Source organism: Abrus precatorius, unplaced genomic scaffold, assembly GCF_003935025.1.
Source record: "Abrus precatorius isolate BTA unplaced genomic scaffold, Abrus_2018 Scaffold8, whole genome shotgun sequence".
NCBI classification, from domain to species: Eukaryota; Viridiplantae; Streptophyta; class Magnoliopsida; order Fabales; family Fabaceae; genus Abrus; species Abrus precatorius.
Genome location: NW_020874428.1, coordinates 26,924,073 through 26,947,055, shown reverse-complemented (window position 1 = coordinate 26,947,055; position 22,983 = coordinate 26,924,073). Strand labels below are relative to the sequence as shown.

General features: G+C 32.7%; 4 protein-coding genes across 4 annotated transcripts; 2 read left to right on the top strand and 2 right to left on the bottom strand.

Moving 5' to 3' along the window:
* The first annotated feature begins 1,104 nt into the window (after positions 1–1,104).
* LOC113847573 (mitochondrial import inner membrane translocase subunit TIM22-3-like) lies at positions 1,105–3,155 on the top strand. The gene is made up of 5 exons (XM_027476761.1): positions 1,105–1,339; positions 1,750–1,814; positions 1,933–2,005; positions 2,088–2,141; positions 2,448–3,155. The coding sequence occupies exons 1-5, from the start codon at positions 1,168–1,170 to the stop codon at positions 2,696–2,698; spliced, it is 615 nt and encodes a 204-aa protein (XP_027332562.1). The 5' UTR covers positions 1,105–1,167; the 3' UTR covers positions 2,699–3,155.
* An 869-nt stretch (positions 3,156–4,024) lies between these two features.
* Positions 4,025–6,165, top strand: LOC113847817 (tubulin-folding cofactor A). The gene is made up of 4 exons (XM_027477108.1): positions 4,025–4,158; positions 4,452–4,609; positions 5,045–5,131; positions 5,844–6,165. Exons 2-4 carry the CDS (start codon positions 4,457–4,459, stop codon positions 5,943–5,945), a joined length of 342 nt encoding a protein of 113 aa, XP_027332909.1. The 5' UTR covers positions 4,025–4,158; positions 4,452–4,456; the 3' UTR covers positions 5,946–6,165.
* Positions 6,166–7,302: 1,137 nt separating this feature from the next.
* On the bottom strand, positions 7,303–10,556 carry LOC113846424 (pirin-like protein). The gene is made up of 6 exons (XM_027474673.1): positions 10,260–10,556; positions 10,021–10,070; positions 9,876–9,914; positions 9,727–9,755; positions 8,933–9,099; positions 7,303–8,074 (listed from the first exon to the last, which is right to left on the bottom strand). The coding sequence occupies exons 1-6, from the start codon at positions 10,373–10,375 to the stop codon at positions 7,570–7,572; spliced, it is 906 nt and encodes a 301-aa protein (XP_027330474.1). The 5' UTR covers positions 10,376–10,556; the 3' UTR covers positions 7,303–7,569.
* Positions 10,557–14,609: 4,053 nt separating this feature from the next.
* On the bottom strand, positions 14,610–20,651 carry LOC113847974 (glycerophosphodiester phosphodiesterase GDPDL3-like). Its single transcript, XM_027477314.1, has 9 exons — positions 20,392–20,651; positions 19,562–19,855; positions 19,302–19,420; positions 18,718–19,219; positions 17,376–17,414; positions 16,958–17,245; positions 16,441–16,583; positions 15,424–15,907; positions 14,610–15,335 (listed from the first exon to the last, which is right to left on the bottom strand). Exons 1-9 carry the CDS (start codon positions 20,492–20,494, stop codon positions 15,040–15,042), a joined length of 2,268 nt encoding a protein of 755 aa, XP_027333115.1. The 5' UTR covers positions 20,495–20,651; the 3' UTR covers positions 14,610–15,039.
* Positions 20,652–22,983: the final 2,332 nt, after the last annotated feature.

Below are 22,983 nucleotides of genomic sequence, written 5' to 3'. Positions count from 1 at the left end.
TGTTGGATTGATTATAAATCAACTTCCAACGGTTTGTCTAGCATCAGATCCTTCTCGGATCGTTAAGTATTCATTGTACCCATTTATATTCTTTTTATTGTTTTAGATTCTTTGTATTTTTTAAGCTCTGTGGAGCACTTGGTTTGTGGAACTTAAATTCTTTCGTCTAATTGTATCGACCGTTGGTAATAGTAATAACATTGAATTATTTGTTCTTAAACTTGAATTTTGCCAGTAATCATAGCTACAGAATGATTTTATGTTCTGTTTGAGGAAATATTTTTGAGAATACAGACACAACTCAAAATATGAAATGAGATCGGCACATGAATGACTACGACATGGACTGTTCTCTCAAAGCATTGGTTAGGATACAAAGGTAGAAAAAATATAGAGAGAAATAAAAGTTATCGAATATATTATTTTTGCCAAACTTATTTATAAGATTCTTTTAATTTTTTTTTAATGATTTTTTATATGAATTCTTTACAAAACTTTAGAAAATTCTCATGTTTTCTTTTATGAATGTTAACCCTTTTTTAAGTACCTACATAATATAGTAACTTTGAATAAATTTGGAAGTGATAATTTTTTATAAAAATAATGCATTAATTATTTTTAACAACTTTTCTTAGGGGAGTGCTTGAAAGAGATAATAAACACTTTATAAAAATATTTTCCGACTCATAATTTTTTTTACTTATTTTAATAATACTTTTAAATTTATTCTAATAATTTTTATGATCAAGTTTTTAACATAATTTTATGTAAAAATAGCTTATTAAATAAATATTTAATTAAATTATGCATTGAAACTTATCTTTAACCTACATGATTTAATTGAAAGAGTTTTTAAAAATAAATTTTAATTTGGAACATTTGAATATTTTAATTGAAAATAAATTTAAAAATATCATAGCATTGTTTAAATTTTACTAAGAGTTTATAGAGTAAATGAAAAAAAAAAATGTATATACTATAACATTTGATCTTTTTATTATTATTCATTTTTTTTATGTAATTGAACCGCGCTTATGGTTAAAAGAGCAAAAAGCTGGGTACGAAACGACGTCATTTGGGAACTTAGAAAGAGATAACATCACATCAGAATTGAGAAGGACGAAGAGAGACCCAACAACACAACACACAGCACAGCACAACACATCTATGGCCACGCCGGAATCCGACGCTAACTCGCAGCCTCAGCCTCAACCTCAAGATGCTGACTCCGTTTCCAATCCTCCCAACTCTCTCGTCCCTGCCGCCCCCGCCGTTTGCCTACTCCGCTTCGCCACTGACTCCGCTGGCGGCGCTTTCATGGGCTCTGTTTTTGGATACGGTCCTTCTCTCTCTTCTATGCCTTCCTTCTATCATATTATATTATCACACTTTCATTTCAGAGCGATTATCGATTAATTTGAGTTTATTAAAGCCTAATTTCTTCGTTCAACCTTTTAATCCAGGATTTACTGTTTCTGTTTTATAGTGTGTGTGTGTTGTGTGGATACACGATTGATGGTTTAGTTTGGTGTAAATGAGAACAAGTAAATGTGTCTGCCTCGGTTTTATAGAAGCTAGTTTTCGGTGTTAGGTTACGTTCAGTGATATTGATATGTAGCCTTTTGAATTAATTGCTTTTTTTTTCTGGTTATTTGGATGTATTCAGTGCATGTTTAAGTAAAATAAAAGCTGTCACTAGGTTATTTTTTCTGATTTTGCTTAAGGATGCTTGTAATTGGTGTGTTTCAGGTGCTGGATTGTTTAAGAAGAAAGGTTTTAAAGGATCCTTTGTAGAAGCTGGGTCATATGCCAAGGTACATTGAAAATCTCATTACCTTTTCTCATGTTTCCAGTGTCTAGCTGGTCCATATCTCTGTGTGTTATTTATTTATTTTATTTTGCTCATAAATAATCGGTTTTTTTTGTCATTAGACATTTGCAGTTTTGTCTGGAGTTCATAGCTTGGTTGTTTGCATCTTGAAACGACTTCGAGGAAAGGATGATGGTATTAAATGTCTAACTATAAAGTGCCACTTTTGCTTTTAAGAGTTCTTTCACTGATGATGTGAATTCTTTCACATTTGTAGTCATTAATGCGGGGGTAGCTGGATGTTGCACTGGTCTTGCTCTAAGTTTTCCAGGTATCTTTTCTTTCTTTCTTTAAGTTGCCCTATATTTGAAACTTTTAAGAAAGAAGGATGAAGGGCTTGCCAATTTGGCTTTGCTGAATAAGCCTTCTTGTTATTCTTGATATTTCTTTAAAGAACATAATTATATGATCTAAATACAGTGGTGATGTTGTTCCTAATTGGCAAGTGAGACAATCTTTTGAGGTGTATTATTCTGTACAATCCATCAGAATGCTTTCCAACCATTTGCTATTGTTAAAATTCAGTACCTTGTTTAGCTAAATACACTTGAAAATTTCATTTTCTGGGGTTTTCCAGGTGCACCACAAGCACTTCTTCAGAGCTGCCTCACATTTGGGGCATTTTCTTTTATCATGGAAGGGCTAAACAAGCAGCAGCCAGCACTTGCACTTCCCATGGCCTGGAAAGCAACTGTACAACACAATGCACGTCCACCCTTGGCACTCCCCCTTCAACTCCCTCTTCCAGATGAACTAAAAGGAGCCTTTTCCTCTTTTTCTGAGTCTTTGAAAAAGCGCACGAAGGGGACTTATCCTACATCTCAATAAGAAATTGGAGTAGCATGATTTGCTAGCATCATGTAGATAAGAATGCACCCTTCTTTGCATTTGTTTAGGTTTCTTGTAGCTTTTGCCGACATTTCTTTTGGAAGAACTTGAGGGTGACAACAAATTGTCCGAGGACATGGGCTGTTTACAAGTTACTGAGTTCCAATATGGCATCTTAATTCTATCATGTTCTTTCTTGGTGGTTTGTTGAACTTGGACGGCCTATCATGAGTGCTTTAGCTTGACTCATGTACTTACCATCAACGCTGTTAGTATGAAGTGGCAGCGATTTTAGTTTGAGAGCTAAACTCTGCATAATTAACCAAACATTAATTATTTTGTTAGTATATAGTAATCAGATCCCAATCCCGATTCCTGCATTGCTGAAAGTTTCTGAAACCCCCGTGACATTTACGGACTTGCCATTAGCGATTCATTTAATTAGAACATTATCTTTCTGATCTTGGTTGGAAGTGTACTCTTAAGAGCATTCAAGTACCGATGAATTATACATTTAAACAGGTGACAGCTCATAGCTATCAAATTTGGTATGAATTCAACCTGTTAACACCCTTTAAAGGTAGATAATTGAAATATAATTAATATTATCAACTACTAGTATCCAACGGAATATCTAGGCTGCAATTAAATATCTACTTAGAAGCATGTTTAAAGGGTATTATTTACTCGTTTCTTTCCTCGGTTTTCTAACCATTTACTCTGCGTTATATAATTGTTTATAGAAATGTTTTTACGTTAAAATGTAGACTAAATATACTGCTGTCAATGAGAGAAAAAACCAGGGTACGAAGATGGCCTAAGTTTATTCCTCTGTAAAATCTCTCTAGAGTGTCCACCTAAATGCGCCCAGCTTCTCTCGTGTCTAGTGTAGCAGGTGCCCCTCTATAATTAGCATCAAATTCGTACATTTCGTAAGCTAATGATAAAAATGATATAACAAAGGTGTCATCATGTCCGAGAACAGTAATTTCTCGGATCTATTCGGTAACTTTTACATCATTATATAGTTCATATGTCTTTTTGGTATTAAAATCAAATGCAACTATGTGAACAACACATGACCCCTGTTTCTTTTAAATGAAAAGTTGTGTACAAACAAGATTATTATTATTTTCGGGTCAAAAGTCAATATTTAAATGAAAAGTTGTTAATTGACTAGTGTTCAAAATGGGCCGAAAATGGAGAACTAATCCATTCCAGCGGGACTGGGAATAAGGGTTTGAGGCCTTAGGCTTGGGCTTCCAAATGACCAAAAACGAGAGGGGAACAAAACTTTTCAAAAATACCAAAAAAAGAAAAGAAAAGAAAAGAAAAAGGGATTAAACGGTGCGTTTTAGGGAGAGCAAAGGTCCTCTTCAATCATCATCGTCTTGTTTCACCGCGTGTCTGGGCTAGGGCACCGCAAGCACCACCATCATAGTGACCAAAACTATCAGCAGGTAAAATCAAACATAATCACCGCCATTTTCTTCTTCCTTCATATAACCCTAATTTTTTATTCACAACGAACTATTGGACCGAATCTCTGCTGCTTTTTTATGTCTTACTTTTCGATCAATTTTTAGTTGCCTTTCGGAATACGGAATGCAGCTTACGACTTTCACTTTTAGCTTTGAGTAAGCGATTGATACTGGATGGAGAGCATCTTCGTTGCATTGAGGACTTCTATTGATTTTGATTTGGAAGCAGATTTTACATGAAGCTTTTTTTTTTATTGCTTTTATGGATGTAGGATTAATGGCTACTTTGAGAAGCCTGAAGATCAAGACAAGTACGTGCAAACGTATAGTGAAGGAAATGCATTCTTATGAGAAGGAGGTTGAGAGAGAAGCTGCCAAAACTGCTGACATGAAGGAAAAAGGAGCTGATCCTTATGACCTCAAACAGCAGGTATTCCAAATTATGTGCCTACTGGACTTGTACATTCAATTGTGTGTGTGGATTTAGGACGCAAAAATTACAACCAGTAGTGATAAAGTAAACGTGGATTTATAGATATTTAAATGCGAATCCAAACACATTAGAAAGCCTTTTTATGTGTTTGGATTTCCCTATAAACTTATAATTAAAATCTTACTGATAAAAATAAGTGTAACTTTTTTTGTTCCTAAAATTAATCTAATCCCAACATGCAAATATATATGTATCTTTTGCTACTTTAGTTAGGCTGGCTGTACTGTTGCAATTGCATTGTTTAATTTGGGAAGTCACTGTGATCTGAGATGATTTGGTGTGTATGACTTTGACCATTGACATTGTCTGTTATTTACTTTTCTCTGTAAGAAAAGAAATGATTGTAAATTTTGTTGGAACTGATTTGGACAGGAAAATGTGTTGGGTGAATCTAGGATGATGATTCCTGACTGCCGCAAGCGCCTTGAGGCCTCTTTGGCAGACTTAAAAGGAATACTGGTACTGCATATCTCAGTTTTCTTCGGTTTTATCATGTCATCAACATTTTAAACCATTTTGACATGCTCACAGCATTTGATGCCTTGGCCTTGTCATAGAATCACTCAGCTGTCTTAACTCTTAATTGGTTTCAATGGAGAATGATACCATTTAATTATCTAATGTAATATAAGCAAGAGGTTGAGGTAGGAATATAGTTAGATTACTGATCCTGACCCTCCTAGTTCAAGGTTCGGTAGAGCGTCCTACAGATTTCACTTTCTCTTGTTTATCTAATTATAGTTAATGTAAAAATTAAAGAATTATTTTGCTGTTTGGGTATCATGGCATATTAATTTAATTAGGAGTTAACAGATGCAAAAATAAAACGATAACTAGGATCTTTCTCAAGACGGAGGGGGAGGGGAGGGGAGAGAGAGAGAGAGAGAGAAAAAAACTTGCAACTAAAAAGACTTCTGTAACATTTTAATATTTTTTTATTTGGTATAATTTAAATTTTTTGCTCCTGTTTATGAATGCATTTATGTACGTCTAAAGCAGGGTCTTTAGAACTGATCCATTAATTTCAATTATCCAAAAAAAAAAATCTTTTTATCTCCTTATTATTTGGTCTATATCTTTATTGAAGCGTTTTCTCTGATTTTAAAAATGCATTTGCTTGAAGTTGGATATGTAATTTCGATTTTTTGTGTGTTTTATTTCCCATTTTCAGGTTGAGTTGGAGGAGTCAGGTGAGAAGGAAGGCCCTGAAATTGATGAAGCTCGAAACACCATTGCAGAAGTTGAAAAAGTATTTGAGACAACAGAAGTTTAGTTGGGCGGTTTAATTAGTACTTTCAATGGAGGAAATTTTGCCTGTATTATATATTTTCCTGATCACAAACAATCATATTCTTCTTGTTGCATGCGCCCCCTCCCCAACTCTAGTTCTATTCTGTAGAACATCTGAATGAATATGACATCGAAATACTTTTCTAAGCTTTATAAACATGGTGTCAATGTTATATCAAATATATGAGTTATTCACAAACTATTAACATCAAGCCTCTACAATTTGAACCTTGACTCATATAAACAATTAATTTTAATGTTTATTTAATTAAATTAATGAATTTAATCAAATATTTAATGAGTTTAGTTCAAATAATTTGAGTAACTAAACTAATTTACATATCATTTAATTAAATAATTTGAGTAAATATCATTTGTTTTGGTCTGCACATGTAGAAGTTAAACTTCGATACTATTACATTCATAGTATTCAGGATTTTATCTTATTGGTCAAAGGTTAATAGCACTAGTTTTTCTAGTATGCAGAATTATAAGTTATTTTATAAGTAGTTAACGGATAAAATACATTATTTAACAGATTAAGAAAAAAATGCATGTTAAAATATTAACAGAGAATAATACTTTAGTAGATGATATAATTTAATGAATAAAGGCTAGTCTTTGGCATGAATCCTACAAGCTCGCACCTAAGAAACCTATTTTTCCATTTGGCAAGTGGATTTAAAAGAATTGACCAAATTTATTGTAACATTATAAGCTATATTAATGTAATATCAATTTCACTTCCAGAAAATAGGCGTATTAATAAGCAAATTGACCCTCATTTTTTTTCTAATATGAAAATTTTCCTATTTAACTTTAACATATATAAAAAGGTTAAATAAATACAATATTAATATACTTCAATCGTGATAGTATGGCACATTTTACAAAATAAAACAAGAGAGCACTTGTGAAATTAATTCCACGAGCTTGTATTCACTTTATAGATTATGTAAATAATTAAGCATTAAATATTAATTTTATAGAAAAAAATTGTTCGTTAAGAATCACCTAGTATCATATCAATAAAAGGGTAATGTTATTATAAAACCTTTTTTGTTACCATTAAATAAAGTCACTTTATGTCATACGTCAGTTGGCAAATTGTAAATTCACGGAAAGTTATGTAAATTAGGTTGATGGTTTGGTTGTTCTATTCATTAGTTCTATCTATAAAATAAGAAAAGCTTTTGTTCACCTTTTTTTTTTATAACATATATATATATATATATATATATATATATATGTGTGTGTATATTCTAAACATGACTATACATAATAATAATAATTATTATTATTATTATTATTATTATTTGACACTCTTTTTATTATTCAATAAAATATCCCAGCAACTCTACTGATAAAGAGTATTCACAATATAGATATTGTTCTAAGACTAAAAAGGTTCAATGAATGAGAACTTTTTTTCTCTGCTTTTAACTTACTGCTAGTGGACTTCAAATTACGATTACAAATTATATCGACATATTAGAAAGGTGAAAAGGATAGAAATTCTTCTTCTAATCATAGATTCTAATTTATATTCCAACTTATTTTCCCTGCCTTCTATCCAAACCAACCAACAAATGTGACATTAAATAAAATCAAAAATCAAGACTAAGTGCACTTTCAGATCTCCAGTGTCTTGCTTTCTCAAATCCGTTGGTATAGTTCTCAAAATCATCAATGGTTTGATCAATCTCTTCTTGAGTATTCATCACAAAGGGTCCAAATTGCACCACAGGTTCTCCCAATGGTTCACCTCCAACCAAAATGAACCTAAGTTGCTTAGAAGATTTGTTCCATGCTTCTAGGCCATCCCCAAGACCTAGAAGAAGAATATGATGAGAATTTGTAGGCTGAGATTTTTGGTTTCCAAAGACACCCTCTCCTTCCAATATGTACACAAAAGCATTCCAAGATTTTGGTATAAGTTGTTGCAAGTGTGCCCCTGGTTTAAGGGAAAAGTCCAAGTACATGGTTGGTGTCCTTGTGTAGATTGGAGACTTTATTCCAAGAGCTTCACCTGCTACTACTCTAACCTTCACACCATCTTTCATAGTTTCAGCTATGTCCTTGCTCAACATTTCTTGATACCTTGGTTCAATCCTAATCAAGACAATAGTACAAAGTAAGATTAAGCCAAAGTTTATTAGCGTCTAAATTAAGAAACAACTGTTCCAATTTAACGTAAACTTCAAGGTAGACATTAGTTACTTTCTTAAAGGGTAACATATATTTCCAAGAAGACACTGATGAAAAAGTTGAGCAAATGGGTCACCCAGAACCAGACAAATTTTGAAACTAGGAGCGGTAACATGGTGTGCCCTTATGATTGAAATTTCCATCATCACCCCCGGCTATATGGGTGAGAGGCACATTTTTTATGGTGACCATTTTAGGCCCTTTTGCATAATAGCATCTTTTGATGCTGTATTAATAAGAGCACTTCTAGGAAATGGTACATGATGGGGAATCATGAAATAAAGTCATGTGAAAGTGAGGATGACATAAATTAATTCAGAAAATTTAAAATAAAAAAGATTTGACTTTTTCCTTTGTAAAGAGTGGAGTTCCTTTTTGTCTCATTGATATGTAGCCAATACCAATGAGCATTATCCAAAACGATACTCCAAACAAATAATGATGATCTTGAGTGACGCAAAATGTACGTCATCTAATAAGGCTAAGATTGTGATTTCAGTATTTCATCAGAAAGAACCCTGTTGTTTACTTTTATTTAAAGATTTTTATATTAAAAATGAGGGTCAATTTTTATAGGCATAATGATGAACTTATGTAACTTACAAAAATGACTCGTAACCTTTTTTTTTATAGGCACTTTTTAACTTATTTTAAAAAAAATTCGGCCAAATTTATGAAATTTTTATAACAAAAGTTTAAACTTAATTATATTGTTTATTCCAATTAGTCCATAAGATTGCCGGAAATTTATTGTCCACTTACATTTTATGTTGGGAAGCAACGTTGATCCACAGTTGCAAACCCTTTTGGGTTCCTTGAGATGCAGGCATTTCTGAATGAACTATCCCTCTCCCTGCAGTCATCCATTGCAAGTCACCAGCTTCTATTGTTCCCTTATGTCCTTCAAAATCTTCATGCATTAAAGCTCCCTGAATCGCACAGGCAATTGCATTCAGGTGAGGTTAGCACAACTACATAAGCATATGTGGCCAATATTGCATGGACACAACTTTAGGTACATTATACTCAAGCTGGTAGTTGGCATTCTAGAAAACTATACTAGATATCAACATGTGGGGTCACTCTTGTCTTCGTGCTTAATGATTATAACCAAATACTATTGCCAATCAGGACACAATCTTTGCTGGCTTTGTTTTAGTGGCACTAATCAAAATGGCTTATTTGCTTAATGAATTATTAATTTTGTGACTTATATGTTACCATACCACCAGCACACAGATTAACACCATATTGAGCTGATATTTAGCTCAACTAACAAACATTTTAGCTAATATAGAATAAAAAATTTAAAATCAGAAAACCAAATATTTAGCTTACTTTTAATTTTCATTTTGCAATTATGTTTTCTTTTGGTACATAATTTTGCAATTATGTTGGTTCACCCCTGTAATGACCAATATATTATTATACCTTTGACTTTATGACACGGATTACAATAGAAAAATAGAACCAAGTTTCTCAAACGTTTTAAAACAGCTTTATAATCAACGAGCAAAGGAGAAAGCCAATGAACGGAAAGGATAAATTTGATCTACCTGTAACATATACGTGACTGTCTCAAAGCCTGTCATAAGAAAAGTGAGAAAACACCACAAGGAAGGAGCATGGAGTCAGAAGCTGAACAAAGAAGATCAGGGAAGAACAAAACATTACATAGACGACACAGAAATTCTAATTGTCAAACCTCTATGTGGATGATCAGGAAACCCAGCAGGAGCAGAGACTGCAATATATAATAATTTCACATTCTCAGAAAACAGAACAAAATTGACCCTCATATGATTTCTTAATTCAAATTAGAAAACAGAGCAAAAAACAGAGGTGCCCACCTGAGAATTCATCCAAGACAAGGAAAGGATCAAAGTACTTGAGCTCAAATCTGAACATACCCAGATAAAAAAATCAATTCAAAAGGCTCAACTTTTTAAATGGGTTCCAAAACATGCAATGCAAATACAGAGAAGTCAACATACCCCATTTAATCTTAAGAAAAGAATTAATCTGAGTTAAATTAAATATAATTCTTAACTTCTCATGTAATATAAGTATGATTTCATTTTTCTCTTACCGTCCTATGCTTCTTCTAACAACAGCTCCAACACCTTCACGTTGAGGCCTGGCCAAAAACTTCCTTGCTACAAGACGAGGTTCTTTAAGGTAACTGCAAATATCTTGGTCTGGCATTTTGATGAAACAAGTGCGAAGTTGTAGAATGATGGAAATGTGAGGAGCAAGACAAAGATGCTTTAAGGTATATATAGGAAGGTGGGGTGTGGGGTGTGGCGTGAGAGAGAGGAAGAATTAAGAGTTTCACTCTTTTAAGGTCAAACTCAAACCCACATGGCAAATAACAGAGAAATAGAATAGAAGGGTTTGCTTGAGCTCAAGGCTCTCTTTATTCCTATGAACGTCAGCATAACGCAATTATGATGTGTCATAGGAATGAATAGGAATTGTTTGAATCTTCCTCGTTACATGTCATATTGAATTCAGTGGTTTTCGATTCAAATCAAAATTTAAATCTCATAAGTAAAAAGGAAAAAAAAATATCTTTGGTCTTAGGCTTGGCCTAGCTGGACTTGTCCTCTGCATCACTTGACATCACCCACGTTTCACCATCGGTTTGATTAAAGTCTTCATTTGTTTTAACAACCTAAGCACTTCATCATTTTGTTCAATTTAAGATTTGGGGCCATGGCCTCTTTTATTTGTCTATTAATGTTTTTCTTATAGTTTTTTTGTTTTAAAATTAGTTTTAAGTGATCTTAAAGAAATATTTTTTAACCAAAAGAGTTTTTTGTTTTTTTTTCATTCATTGTCGTCTTATTGGTGTCAAGTATTAAGACTATTATTAATGGAGATTAGATTAATATATAATTATATGTTACTAAAAATTTTAATATTGCTTTTATGTTTAAGGATTTTGTTTTAATTTAAGATAATTAATTAGGCGGGCTTATCTTTTTTATTTGATTTAGATTGTTTTATGGATTTTTCTTTATCTTTTATGCATTTATTGCAACATCATTTTTCATTAAATAAGTAGGATGCGTATATTATCCTGTTAGCACATCTATAATGGGACGAACTCAATTAAGAATAGGGATTAATTTATAAAAATTTTGTTTTTAAAATTACTTAGAGGTAATTAAAGAAATGAAATTGTTAATGCTGCTACTTTCTATCTAAAACATAAAAATTCATCATCAAGGGTTTTATTTTGCTTTTTTGTTTGAAAACCTCGAATTGGGTTTTTTTTTTGGCTAAAAAACGTCTTAAATGCTACTTTGGTTCAAATTATGATCTTTTGAAGTACTAAGTGAAACTAAATTAGTGTGATTTTAACATGATTCCGATTCTATACACGCAATTATCACTTGATAGAGGGGTGTTTGGGAGGTGATATTGGCAGAGACAACATTATTGCATGATAACAAATAATATTTGAGTCACATCTTTCATCATCAACCCCTCAGCACCTCATGTGGGAGAAATTAATCAAAGGGTTGAAAAATGGTTTATGAAAAATATGGTAACTACGAAATTCAATGAAAACCACAATTGGAGATCAGTGAGTAGGAAAATCCGTGTCACCTTCAATGATGCTTCCATCAAAGTTAAGTACAACAAAAATAAGAAACAGAGAAAAAATGTTGAATAAAGTGATCTCACTTGATCGCAGCGTGCGTGCATCTTTCATGATGACAAACACGGTCTTAGACTCTTGGTTCATAGTCTACACACGCAAGTACTTAGTAACTACACAAATATTCGTTTATTCCAATATTAACTATGCAAATTGCAGAGTCAATAGATGGAAGGTATGTTCCCACTGAAGCAGGGTGCCCTTTGAATCCCTTCCTAATTAGCTACTATTATTCACACACACACCTTTTTTCCTTTTTCTTTTTCATTTTTGGGTAAATCATTTAATTTAATTTTAAACTTCACCATTGTTAATACCAAACTGCTAACTATATCATCATTCAATGATATGTTTTGACACTTTATTAAAACAACCAAGCTTACTAATTAAATAATTAATTAAAAAGTTGGGTACATGATAATCAAACTTTAGTAATACATAATTAATTAATGAATTATTATTATTATTATTATTCAGCCGTGACAAACTGGTAAGCAGTGGCAATTTTATAGCAATCAGTTGGGTGGAAGAAAATAAAGGCTTCTGAATTCACATGAATGACATCATTAGAACAAAAGCATGACGCATGCAGATTGGAAGTCTTATTTGAAAAAGGCAGTGAAAGTGAGAGCTCCCCCTTCTCCCTATTCTTTTTTCTTATTAAAATTTATAAAATTTAATGTGTTAATTACATTAATACTATAATTTTTAATAAATATTGTTTATTTTTTTATTATGTTCTTTCAAATACATATCAAATTAACGGTTAGTAAAATATCATCCATAATCTTTGACATTTTTTTTGTACTTTAGAGAATTTGTCACCAGAATATCTGTTAAATCAATAAAGGGTTTGCAATAAAGGGACTAAGGGTATTTGTAGCTCTGGGTTGAGACACGTTGTACAACCTTCATCTGACTTTAAATTTTGAAGGAAATCTAAGATTCGTACTCATTTTTCAAAACCAAAGATGTATGAATATAATTGTGACTAATTTTAAATAGGATAAGATTGGATTGACTATATTACACAACTAGACATTAAAGTCAAGAATGAAGTTACTTTGTTTTATAATTTTAAGGGGGAAATGCTAATTTTGATAATTTAATTGATAATTTATTTTAAAAAAAGAAACAAATCCATATTAAATTTATTTTAATATTATCTTAAGTTTTTATTGAAAATATTGGTAATGTCACTAAATAGTGTGTTCAAAAAAATACAAGAATCCCTCACATTGGAAAATGGAGAACTAGTGAGAAAAATAGTAGAAATGGATCATGTCAATAATCTTAGACACTGTGACATTTTACTATATTTTAATATTAGCTATTATTATTTATCATGATTGCCCTGCTTGGATATGAAATTAAAGGTGACAGTTGACTATACGAATTATGAAGCCTTGTGCCTCCAAAATCATACCCAACTCAAATTCAAAGTGCAATAAAGGAGTAATTCACAAACTTTACGTCTTCTTGGATGGTCACAAGTTTCTCACATCCACAACAGATCATAGAAAAAGGAGAAGCTATACTGAAAATTTCCACTTGTTTAACATAATCCGCACCACAAATGACCATCATTTCATCCCCAATACTTTGCGTCTCATTTCTAAATGCTCCAATTCATCATGGTTCACGGTGGAAAGGTTTATAATAAAGATAACAATGGCTATTTTGTTTGTAATGCATATAATAAGAATTTATGTGTAATGATTTTTTATTAAAAATGATAACATATCGATGAATTTAATGCATTTTCTGGTATGATTTTCAATAAAAACTTACAATTTATGAATTTTTTTTATCGCTTGTCCTTCCATACATGTTAAAAAAACTAAAAAATATTATAACTATGGTAACAAACAAAGAAAATGTTGCGAGTTTTTTTTTTTTTTTTGTAATATCTCCTATTTCACCATCGCTTTTTTTTTAAAGTCTTCACCTTCATCTCTTTCTTACCATTCTCTTTTACTTCACAATTTTTTCAGCAATAGAACCATTAGAGTCACTCCCTTATTGTCAAAGCTCTGCCGTATCTCCGTTAAATCTATTGCCATTTTGGACCAATCAACCATAATATCTTTATTGTTGAAAAATAATGATTCAACCGATGTTTTTTATTTATGTTGATTTAACTTAATGTTAAGCTTTGTAATAACTCAGGGAAAAAAAGCCTTTTTCTGATGGCTCGTTCATTGTCAAGGAAACATGTGAGTTTAGAACTTAGCATTAACTCTTATGTTTTTGAGATTTTTGGACTGTTAAATTCGTTTAGTTTGAATGCACAAACTTGATCTTTTGTTTAGTTGTGCATACTCTTTTTTAAGCATCTTTTACTTAAAAGTGTGGCTGGACATTTTTTCTACAAACCTTAGACCCAAAAGAAGAGAGGTTAAGTGCATATCTGAGGAACTTTAATTAGAGAGAAACAATTATTATCTTCAGCTTTATAAAAGTTATTTAAGAAAAATCGAAATATAAAACATAACTAAACAAGCTCTAAATCATTATTTGACTTACATTTCATTCTTATTTATATATTGACATGTAGTTCCAGCAACTGATTTTGAAATTCTCAAAATCAATTATTAATTAAGGCAGCCCAAATTGACTCGGGTAGAATTGAATAAAATCTAAGTCATATTTTGTAGAGTTACAAGACGTGGAGACCCATACTTATATTTTCTGTTCGATAACGCTATCATAATTATGTTAATTTCATGTGGGATCAGAAATAGAGCAAGAACTACTTATATTGTCACTATCAACCCATGCATATGCCCTGGATAATTCGTGGAAAATTTGATCAGGACCTCAACTTGTCAATCTCATGCCAAATGCACACCACTAAGTATAACTGTAAATAAATATATCTTACACCAAAAGATACAAAATACACTTCTAAAAAGAATTCATAGATATATACCCCTCAGGATTTTGTGCTCATATAGTATAAACCCACTAAGAATGAACATACATAGCTACAACAAATAAGATTAAAAGAATTTGCTCCTTTTAAGAAGAGAAAAAATGTGGATTATTCATGTAGTCTGAAGCCAAAAGCTTCATACCACTTAATCCTGGAAGAGATGGGGAAATTGAGAGCTGAAACCACCAAAAGCAACCTTTTCTCCTTTTCATATTTTTTTTTTTTTTTTGTTTCCAGTTTTCAGCATAAGTGTAGAGATGTTTTTACTCAAAGCACAAGGGAAACTAAAAACACAGCCAGAGTGGACAAGAAAAGGCACACAGTGACCTTGGGCTGTGCATTTCCAGGTGGAGCTGATGTGTTTCCGGCGTTTGGGCCAGAAGCTGGGGTTATTTTAGTTACAGGAGGCAAAGGTGGCTCTGCCACTTCAGATTCTGTCAAGGGTGGGAGTGGAGCCATAGCTGGAGGCAAGTAATTTTCGGTAATGAGTCCATAAAGATCACCTGGATGAACAGCTTCCATGTAAGTGGGTTTGTTGTTACCCATGTTTAAGCATTTGTTCCCTGCAGCAATGGAGAGTAACTATGTCAGTGACTAAGATGCTTATAGGAGACTCCATGGTACACTATTGCAGAATTTGCAAGCACTTACTTCTGTATCTGTTAGCAGTTTGAGGGAAGTCGGTGATGACACCATCAATTTCTGCTCCCAGAATATATGAGTTGATCTCCACAGTTGCGTCTGAGAAGAAATCCCACGCCTGAGATACAAACTCATTGCTGAATGTTTCTACAAAAACTGAGAGGTTAGCAGCTTTTAGCTTTGTCAGAGTGTTTGTAGAGCCGGTCAGGAATTTTTGATTGCTAGGAAATACAGAGTCCTTGCTGACAACCACAGAACTAGCGAAGCTTTTTATATCCTTTACAGCTGCATTCACAGCATCACCAACAGTCTCATCAATCTTGTAGACACGCTCGTAATTGGTTTTCTTCTTGAACTCCTGCAGCACAGAGCTGTCTGTGGATTGAATGTAAACTTTTTGGGGTCCTTGTTTATCATAACCTGTTTTGTTCAAAGCGCCGATGACTGCATCAGTCACACTTAATCCTTGCTTCCGTGCAAGATAGCCTGCATTCTGATAAGAAGAATACAATATAAATGTTAATCAATAGAATATGAAAGAAAAGGGAGAAGAAATCATTTATAGACTAGGAAGAAACCAAATAACTCTTTCTTTGGACAAAATAAATTAGTGGACAGAAGAGTTAGTGAGGAAATATTTAATGTGAAATTCACAGGGATATAATTTTTGGGCAGGTCAGTCATTTGGTTTTTGGTTTCAAAAGAGAAAGAAATCACCAGCACAACGTACAAGTAGAACCCTAAAGAATATTAAAATATTTCATAATCCTTGACACAGTTATACAGAACTTTACAATAATTATATGGCTTACAAAAAGAAGTGAAGTGACTCTTGTAATTTGTATGATAGTCTAGATATTTCCTCCATTATTTGAAGGCGAAATCAGTCATATGAATTATTAAATAACTGGCGTGACCCCAAACCATTCTCACAAAAAATTGTCCAAATTCTTATCAAGTTTATATGTCCAAGTAACAGCTGATGGAATGAATACAATACAGAAATAATAGGCTGCAAGAACGCACCTCAACAATGATGACAACACCTGATAGAGAAGTCTGATTTTTTGTCAAGGACAAGAAATCTGATAACGTCAAAAAATTCCCAGCATTCTTATATTTTGGATTCCGGTACAATCTGTATTTTGCAAAAGGGCTCAATATTGTAGCTGCAGAGAAAATAGAATAGAGAAAAGTATGTCAAATATTTGTTGTAATACTTCTCATATATTTTATTTCTTCGTCACAATGCAAATCAATAAAAACAGCAGGCAGCAAAGTGAAAGCACTGAAATATATGGGAGGGAAAATTTTGCCATCGCAATTTATCAGTTAAGTTGTAAGCTAGTTTTCTCCACTATTCCTAAAACACAACTTGTTTTAGTGTGCATACATATCTCACTCATTCTGAATATTGGCTAATTTGAAAAATCAGTCAATTATGCTTTGACAAGTCTACAGCATTACCTCCAAAAATAAAGAAATGCAGAAGATTATTAGACCATAGGAATAACTAACAACTGCAGAACTTTCTTTAACTTACGGGTCAAGTTATTTTTGATATCATTCCACGTCAAGTTGAATGTGTATATGCCACTGCCAGATTTTATCTCAGGGATAGTCATGGCATATGTGCTGAACCTTGATTGGGCAGCTGTCGTACTCTCAATAAGATCAACGGAGCTTAAGCAAAATGGTGTTCCATCCTTGGACATTTGAACAGGACAGTCAAGAACATCCACACCATCTGATATGGCTTTTTTATATGCTAAGTCGGTACAAGCAGGATAATCACCACTTGCCCCATATTTTGAGATAACCAAAGTATTAACTAAAACATGATAAAAAGTGAGAGCAATAAGTCAACAATGAAGCTATGCTGATAGATACCATCAATTAAAAAACTAGAAATTACTAAGAACAGGATGAGAATACATGTTCCAAAAAGAAAACTAGTGTACCATTTTTAGTAGCATTGGTGCCTAGGTGAGCAAAGCAACCTGCATTATAAAACGACAACTCAATATCTACTTAAATAGAGAAAAAATAATACTAACATATAGACATATTCTGAGGTTACAAATCTTAAAAAGATAAGTATGTAGAATCCACAAACAACCGTATCAAGTACATATTTAACATAGGGTTTGGTTGGAGGAAAATGGAGGGAGGGATTCTCATAATTTTTTCATGTTTGGTTTAATATTTGGGTTCAAGACAATATTTTTATCATGTAAAAGCATTTTAAAATTGAGGAAGAAAATTCTAGTTAGGATAACTAATAAGCATGCAATACCTAGATGAAAATAATAGTTATTCTCTTTAATGCAATAAGGAAACCGAACACCATGATGAAATCTTTTATGATAGTTGCTTAGAGAGTATATAGCTAGACCTTACCTGCCTAAAGGAGGAGCCTACTCTAAAGTTATTTTAGTTTAAGGGGGAAGCATAAAAGCAGAAGGTGGTGAGTGATTGGCTAAAAGATTTTATTTTTAAATTTTTAATAACATTATGCATACATTTGCACCATGAAATCCTACAGTCAAATTCAACATAAATTATGTCCCTTTCATTGATCAATGATTGGATAACCTAGTGGCATCCTGATGGGAAGTGGAAGTATCTCCTTACCAAGATTGGATAGTAAGATTCAATTAGCTTATAGATTACCAATTTCAGGCAGATTGGTCACCAAAGTCCAGGATTATGTGTCATTTGGCAGGACATTTGCATAATGAATCCTTGCTTTTAGATATTAAAACAATTTAACTCACAGGACAAAACTTGGGGATTCAGCCAATGGCCACTCTAAAATTATAAAAGCATGCAAAAGAAAGGGAGAGATACTTAAGGTGATTGGCTCAAACACTTTGAGCATGAGATCAAAAAGACATTAGGAAAATATCATTCAATGGAATGCTACAGCCGCATCAGCTCCATTCCAAGTACAAAGACTATATCGTGAAAAAATCTATATATATATGTTTGGATGAAAGAATTTGGAAGGGAAGGGATGAGAGTGGATTTTTCATTTCTAAATTTAGAAAATTATAAAATGTTTATAAAAATGAATAAGTGAAAATTGGAAGGTTGCATGATAATCTCTGATGTGTTCCTCACATTCTCATATTATAAAAAATTCTCAAGTAATTAGAATGTCTTATAATATTTTTCCTTCCCCTCCCTCTAAACTCCTCTATCTAAACAAACCCTAAGTGAATGAGGTTTTGATCAACTAAAATGCATTCTATCTGTGGCAGGCTATTCTGACAAAATGGAGGAAGAAAATAAATAACTTACCTACAGCTTCAAATGGAGTTACAGGGAAATCAGACAGTACACCATCAACAGAGAAGTCACCATTGTCGATGAACTGGAGGTACTCAGCAAGAGGATCATAACTGTTGTTAAAGCTAAATGGAACATCATTCGCAAAATCTGATGCATAAACTTCCAGCCCCACTTTATGTGCATCTGAGACCAAAGATGTATGTGGTTGTAGATAAAGTCTGTCATCTACAGGCCAAATGTATCCCTTGGGAACAAGAATTCCAGAAGCAAACGTCTTGATAAATGTAAGATTTTTTAAGAGTGATCCATAAGTCTGATTGGTTGATGGGTCTACATCACTCTGTCCCAAAAACCTGAAGACCAGTTTAGTTGTTTTTGGGTTGAAGCGTGCTGTGATACTTCTCAGAAAACCAACCTCAGGTGATGAGATATAACTGAAAACTATTCTTCTAGAAACTGAAAGCACGATGCTTCTCATACTCAAATTGTGTTGTGTGTAGAATGCATCGTGCTTTAAAATACCAGACAAAACAAGAATTAGTTTTAAAACAAATGAGACTGAATCATGAGAACGGGTTCTGCATTCCATTTACCTGAACATTCAACCAAAAGCCTTTTGGTCGTTGCTTTACTGTAACAAAATCATCAACAGTAAGAACTGGAAAATAGCTGCCATCAAACAGGTTGGATCGAGAGAATACTCCCTGACTCACTGTCCAGAAACAAGAGATTATCAGCAACTATATAAGGAAACAACTTCAAATCTCTTAGCAATAGAAAAGAATCGCTTAGTACATCAAACACCGAAAGTCTATAGCAATAAAACTACATGTTTAAGATAATTTAAACTCACAGAAGACATTGGACAGGTCCTTCAAGGTGTAATCCACAGAAAAATAGCCTCGCATGGTTACACCATTAACCAAGTAAGTTGAAGTTTTATTAGGGAAATTGACTCCAAAGGTAGTAGCATTTGCAAGGTTCATATTTGGAAGGCAAATCCCAACTCCATCTTTTGTTAATTGCACATCACACCATAGAAACACATCTGGTCCACACGTTATTACCGCCAAATTATAGGCACCATCACTGGAATCAGGAAATATCCCTGAAAACCCGCCTCGGGCTACCACCAACGGTGGACCTCCTACAAAACAAGTAATCCAGCAAGTTCAAAGGCACCTCACAAACAAAGAAAGTTTCTTCTTAGAAAAATAAATAAAGAGTGCCTAAGTCATTCAAGAATTGTATTCACTTGGTGATTGATTAACCTTGAGATCACATGAAAAAAATTGTTGAATCAACAATCATTCAAACTAGTTAAAACTTTCCCTAACAACAAATAACTATTGCTTGTTTCACTTTCACATATTATTTCATCAGATTCAGCTCGAGAAACTTCAAACTCATTTAAAGCACTATATCTAATATCCATAAAATAACTAACTCGGTGATAGCAGAACATGCAAATGAACCAGGCTAAGCCACTTGTTCAAATCCCTATTCAGCTCAAACTAACCAAACTAAGTTTAAGTGTTTAACTCACAGATCCTCTACTAGATAGTTGATAAGCTACCAGAGATTGGTTTCTACTAGGTAAACAAGCAGATGGTGAAGAGAAGCAGAACCAAAGATCCTAGTAAAACGAGACATTACAATCAGTTACACACGCGCGAAACATACCGTTGAGTGTGTTCCAGACAGATCTCTGAGCAGAGACCAGAGCCAAGAGCAAGTGAAGAAGAAGCAAGAAGAGTGGACCAGAAAGAGCGCGTGGTTTCCACATTCCGGCAACCTTTGCAGATTACGATGAAGTGAAGAACTAAACCAACCACCTCAACCTTAAAGAGAGAGAGAGAGAGAGAGAGTAACAATGGGCTCTTAACTCAGAAGCAGCACCTTTTCGGAGTGGTTCTTTGCCTTTTGCTCTATTTCTTTCTTCCATTTCATAATTGTACTGTTTACATTTATATATTATTCATTGTCTACTTTTTTAATACTTATAATTGTTAAAACATTAAAAATTAGATACTTATTTATCTAAATATCATAAAAAATATTTAATACATATTTCTATTATAATTTAAAATATATATTTTTTATTTAAAGACAATCTTAATTGAATTACAATCGAAATACAAATTTTATTAATGAATATTTTAAAGAAGTCAATTAAAGAAACAATCAATAAATTTTTTTAAAATTATATTAAAACAAATGCATAATTAATTTTTATTTTTTAATCAGCCCCTATTAGTATATTCTAAACACATTAAAAAAATCATTATTATTATATCATGAAGAAAAAATGAAAAAAAAAAATAAAATAAAAAAATATATATATATATATATAGGGCGAAGTGGACAAGCTGGCTTGAGCTAAGCCGCGGTGTTGACTGATGCGGGTAGTGAGTTAGCGGGGTCCACAACATGGTTGTCAAACTCTGGCAAGAGAAACGTGGCGGCTCATCATTGGGCGTTGGGTGACGTCAGCAACGCGCACAACGGCGAGGTGGGCTCCACCGCAGAAGAACAACGTGCGACTGTGATTTGCATTTGCAGTTGACGCTTGGTCACTCTGTTTTGGCACTAGAACCATTTCACCCTCGCCACTTATTCTCTTTCATATATAACTACAGCTACCCATAATATCCAAAATACAAGAACAAAATTTTTGTGGCAAATGGGAATCCATTAAGCAATATATATGTGTGGTTTACTCTCCCATTTTGTCAATTAGTGGCATGTTGGAATATCTAATTTGCATGAAAGTGGGCTTCCACTCTTCTATAACTTAATTTGTTAACCTTTCAAATTTAATATTCAAGATCAAATGTAAAGTAATTATGGTTCAAAACTTGTTCATGCCTAATATAATTATTAAAACCAATCATCGCTTTCTCGTGTGTTACGATAACGCGTCTATGGTCATCAATTTGAATTGCATAAATTGAAAGATTTATATACTTTCTTGACGTAGGTTTGATAGAAGAAGAAATCAATCTTTTCGGAAAAAAAACTAATAAATGAGATCAACATCGTGTCATTATATATTGATGTTGAAACCTGATTTTGAGGCCATGACTATTTCAAAAGGCCAGTTATGACTTAATTATCTTAGGTTTGCCTCATAAAAACTTAAAAAGAACCCTTTTTTTATATTGCTAGTGGTTGGCTGAAAGGGCCCTCCTTGTTCTTATAGAAAGTGGTGATGGAAAGAAGAAAGGTTCCTTGATTTTTTTTCCTTAAACTGAAGATAAAGAAAAGCATGACACAGTTGCACCAATTTCTGAATTGTCATCCAAGTGGTCTCAAAATACATTTACTATTAATGGAATTAATCAACTTTTGTTAAATGTGGAAAAGGGTTTGGTTAAACCTTTTGGTGGCTAAAAGTTAAACATGTTATAAACAAAGTGATTGATTGGCATTACTTATTATTAAAACTCTGAAATTGATTTTGCACGCTTAAGCGTGTGTCGTGAAGTTTAATATGAAAACCGAAAATAAAGATAATAACTACTTTACTTCTCCAATCAAATGTTGAAGTAAAATTAAAAACTAAAGGGTTGTTTATTCTGCAAAAATAGCTTAATTATGAGAACCTATTTGGCCATCTTTTCATAGTTAAATAGAAGCAAACAACGAGTTCAGAAAATGGAAAAACCCATCATTCCATTTTCTTAAAAATCTTAATCTAGTCTTTTTAAAGCATCTTTAAACTCGTATTTAAATATTATGAGTTTAGGTTTATTTCGAAATTATTATTTATAATTTTTATATTAGTTCTATGTTTGTAAGTATTCTAACATATTTTTAAATATATACTTAATGGATTAACAGTATGAGTTTGAGTGCATTTGTAAATTCAGGTTTGAATGAAATTAATTTTGCATAATTTTTTTTATTTAAAGACGAGTTTAACTTATTGTAATCCTTGTTTTAGTTTATCTTCAAAGTAAGTTTATAGTAAATTTTGGTATAAATTTTTTAATTGAATGCAAGAGTTATAAACTCAAACATGAGTTTAGAATAAAAAATAATTTTGATTTAGACCTACCAAATATGCTGACATAATAATTAAAATATGATTAAATTATTCAATATAAATTTAGAGATGTAAACATATTTTTTAAATATGCACAAGATATAACTTTTGTATTAAACTTACGTTTCCAAATATTTGAATGTAAATGGAAAAAGAGACTAAATTGCATACAAGCTGAAAGCAGCAATAAGGTGATTTTTGCAAACAGTACTACTTACCAGCTTAAC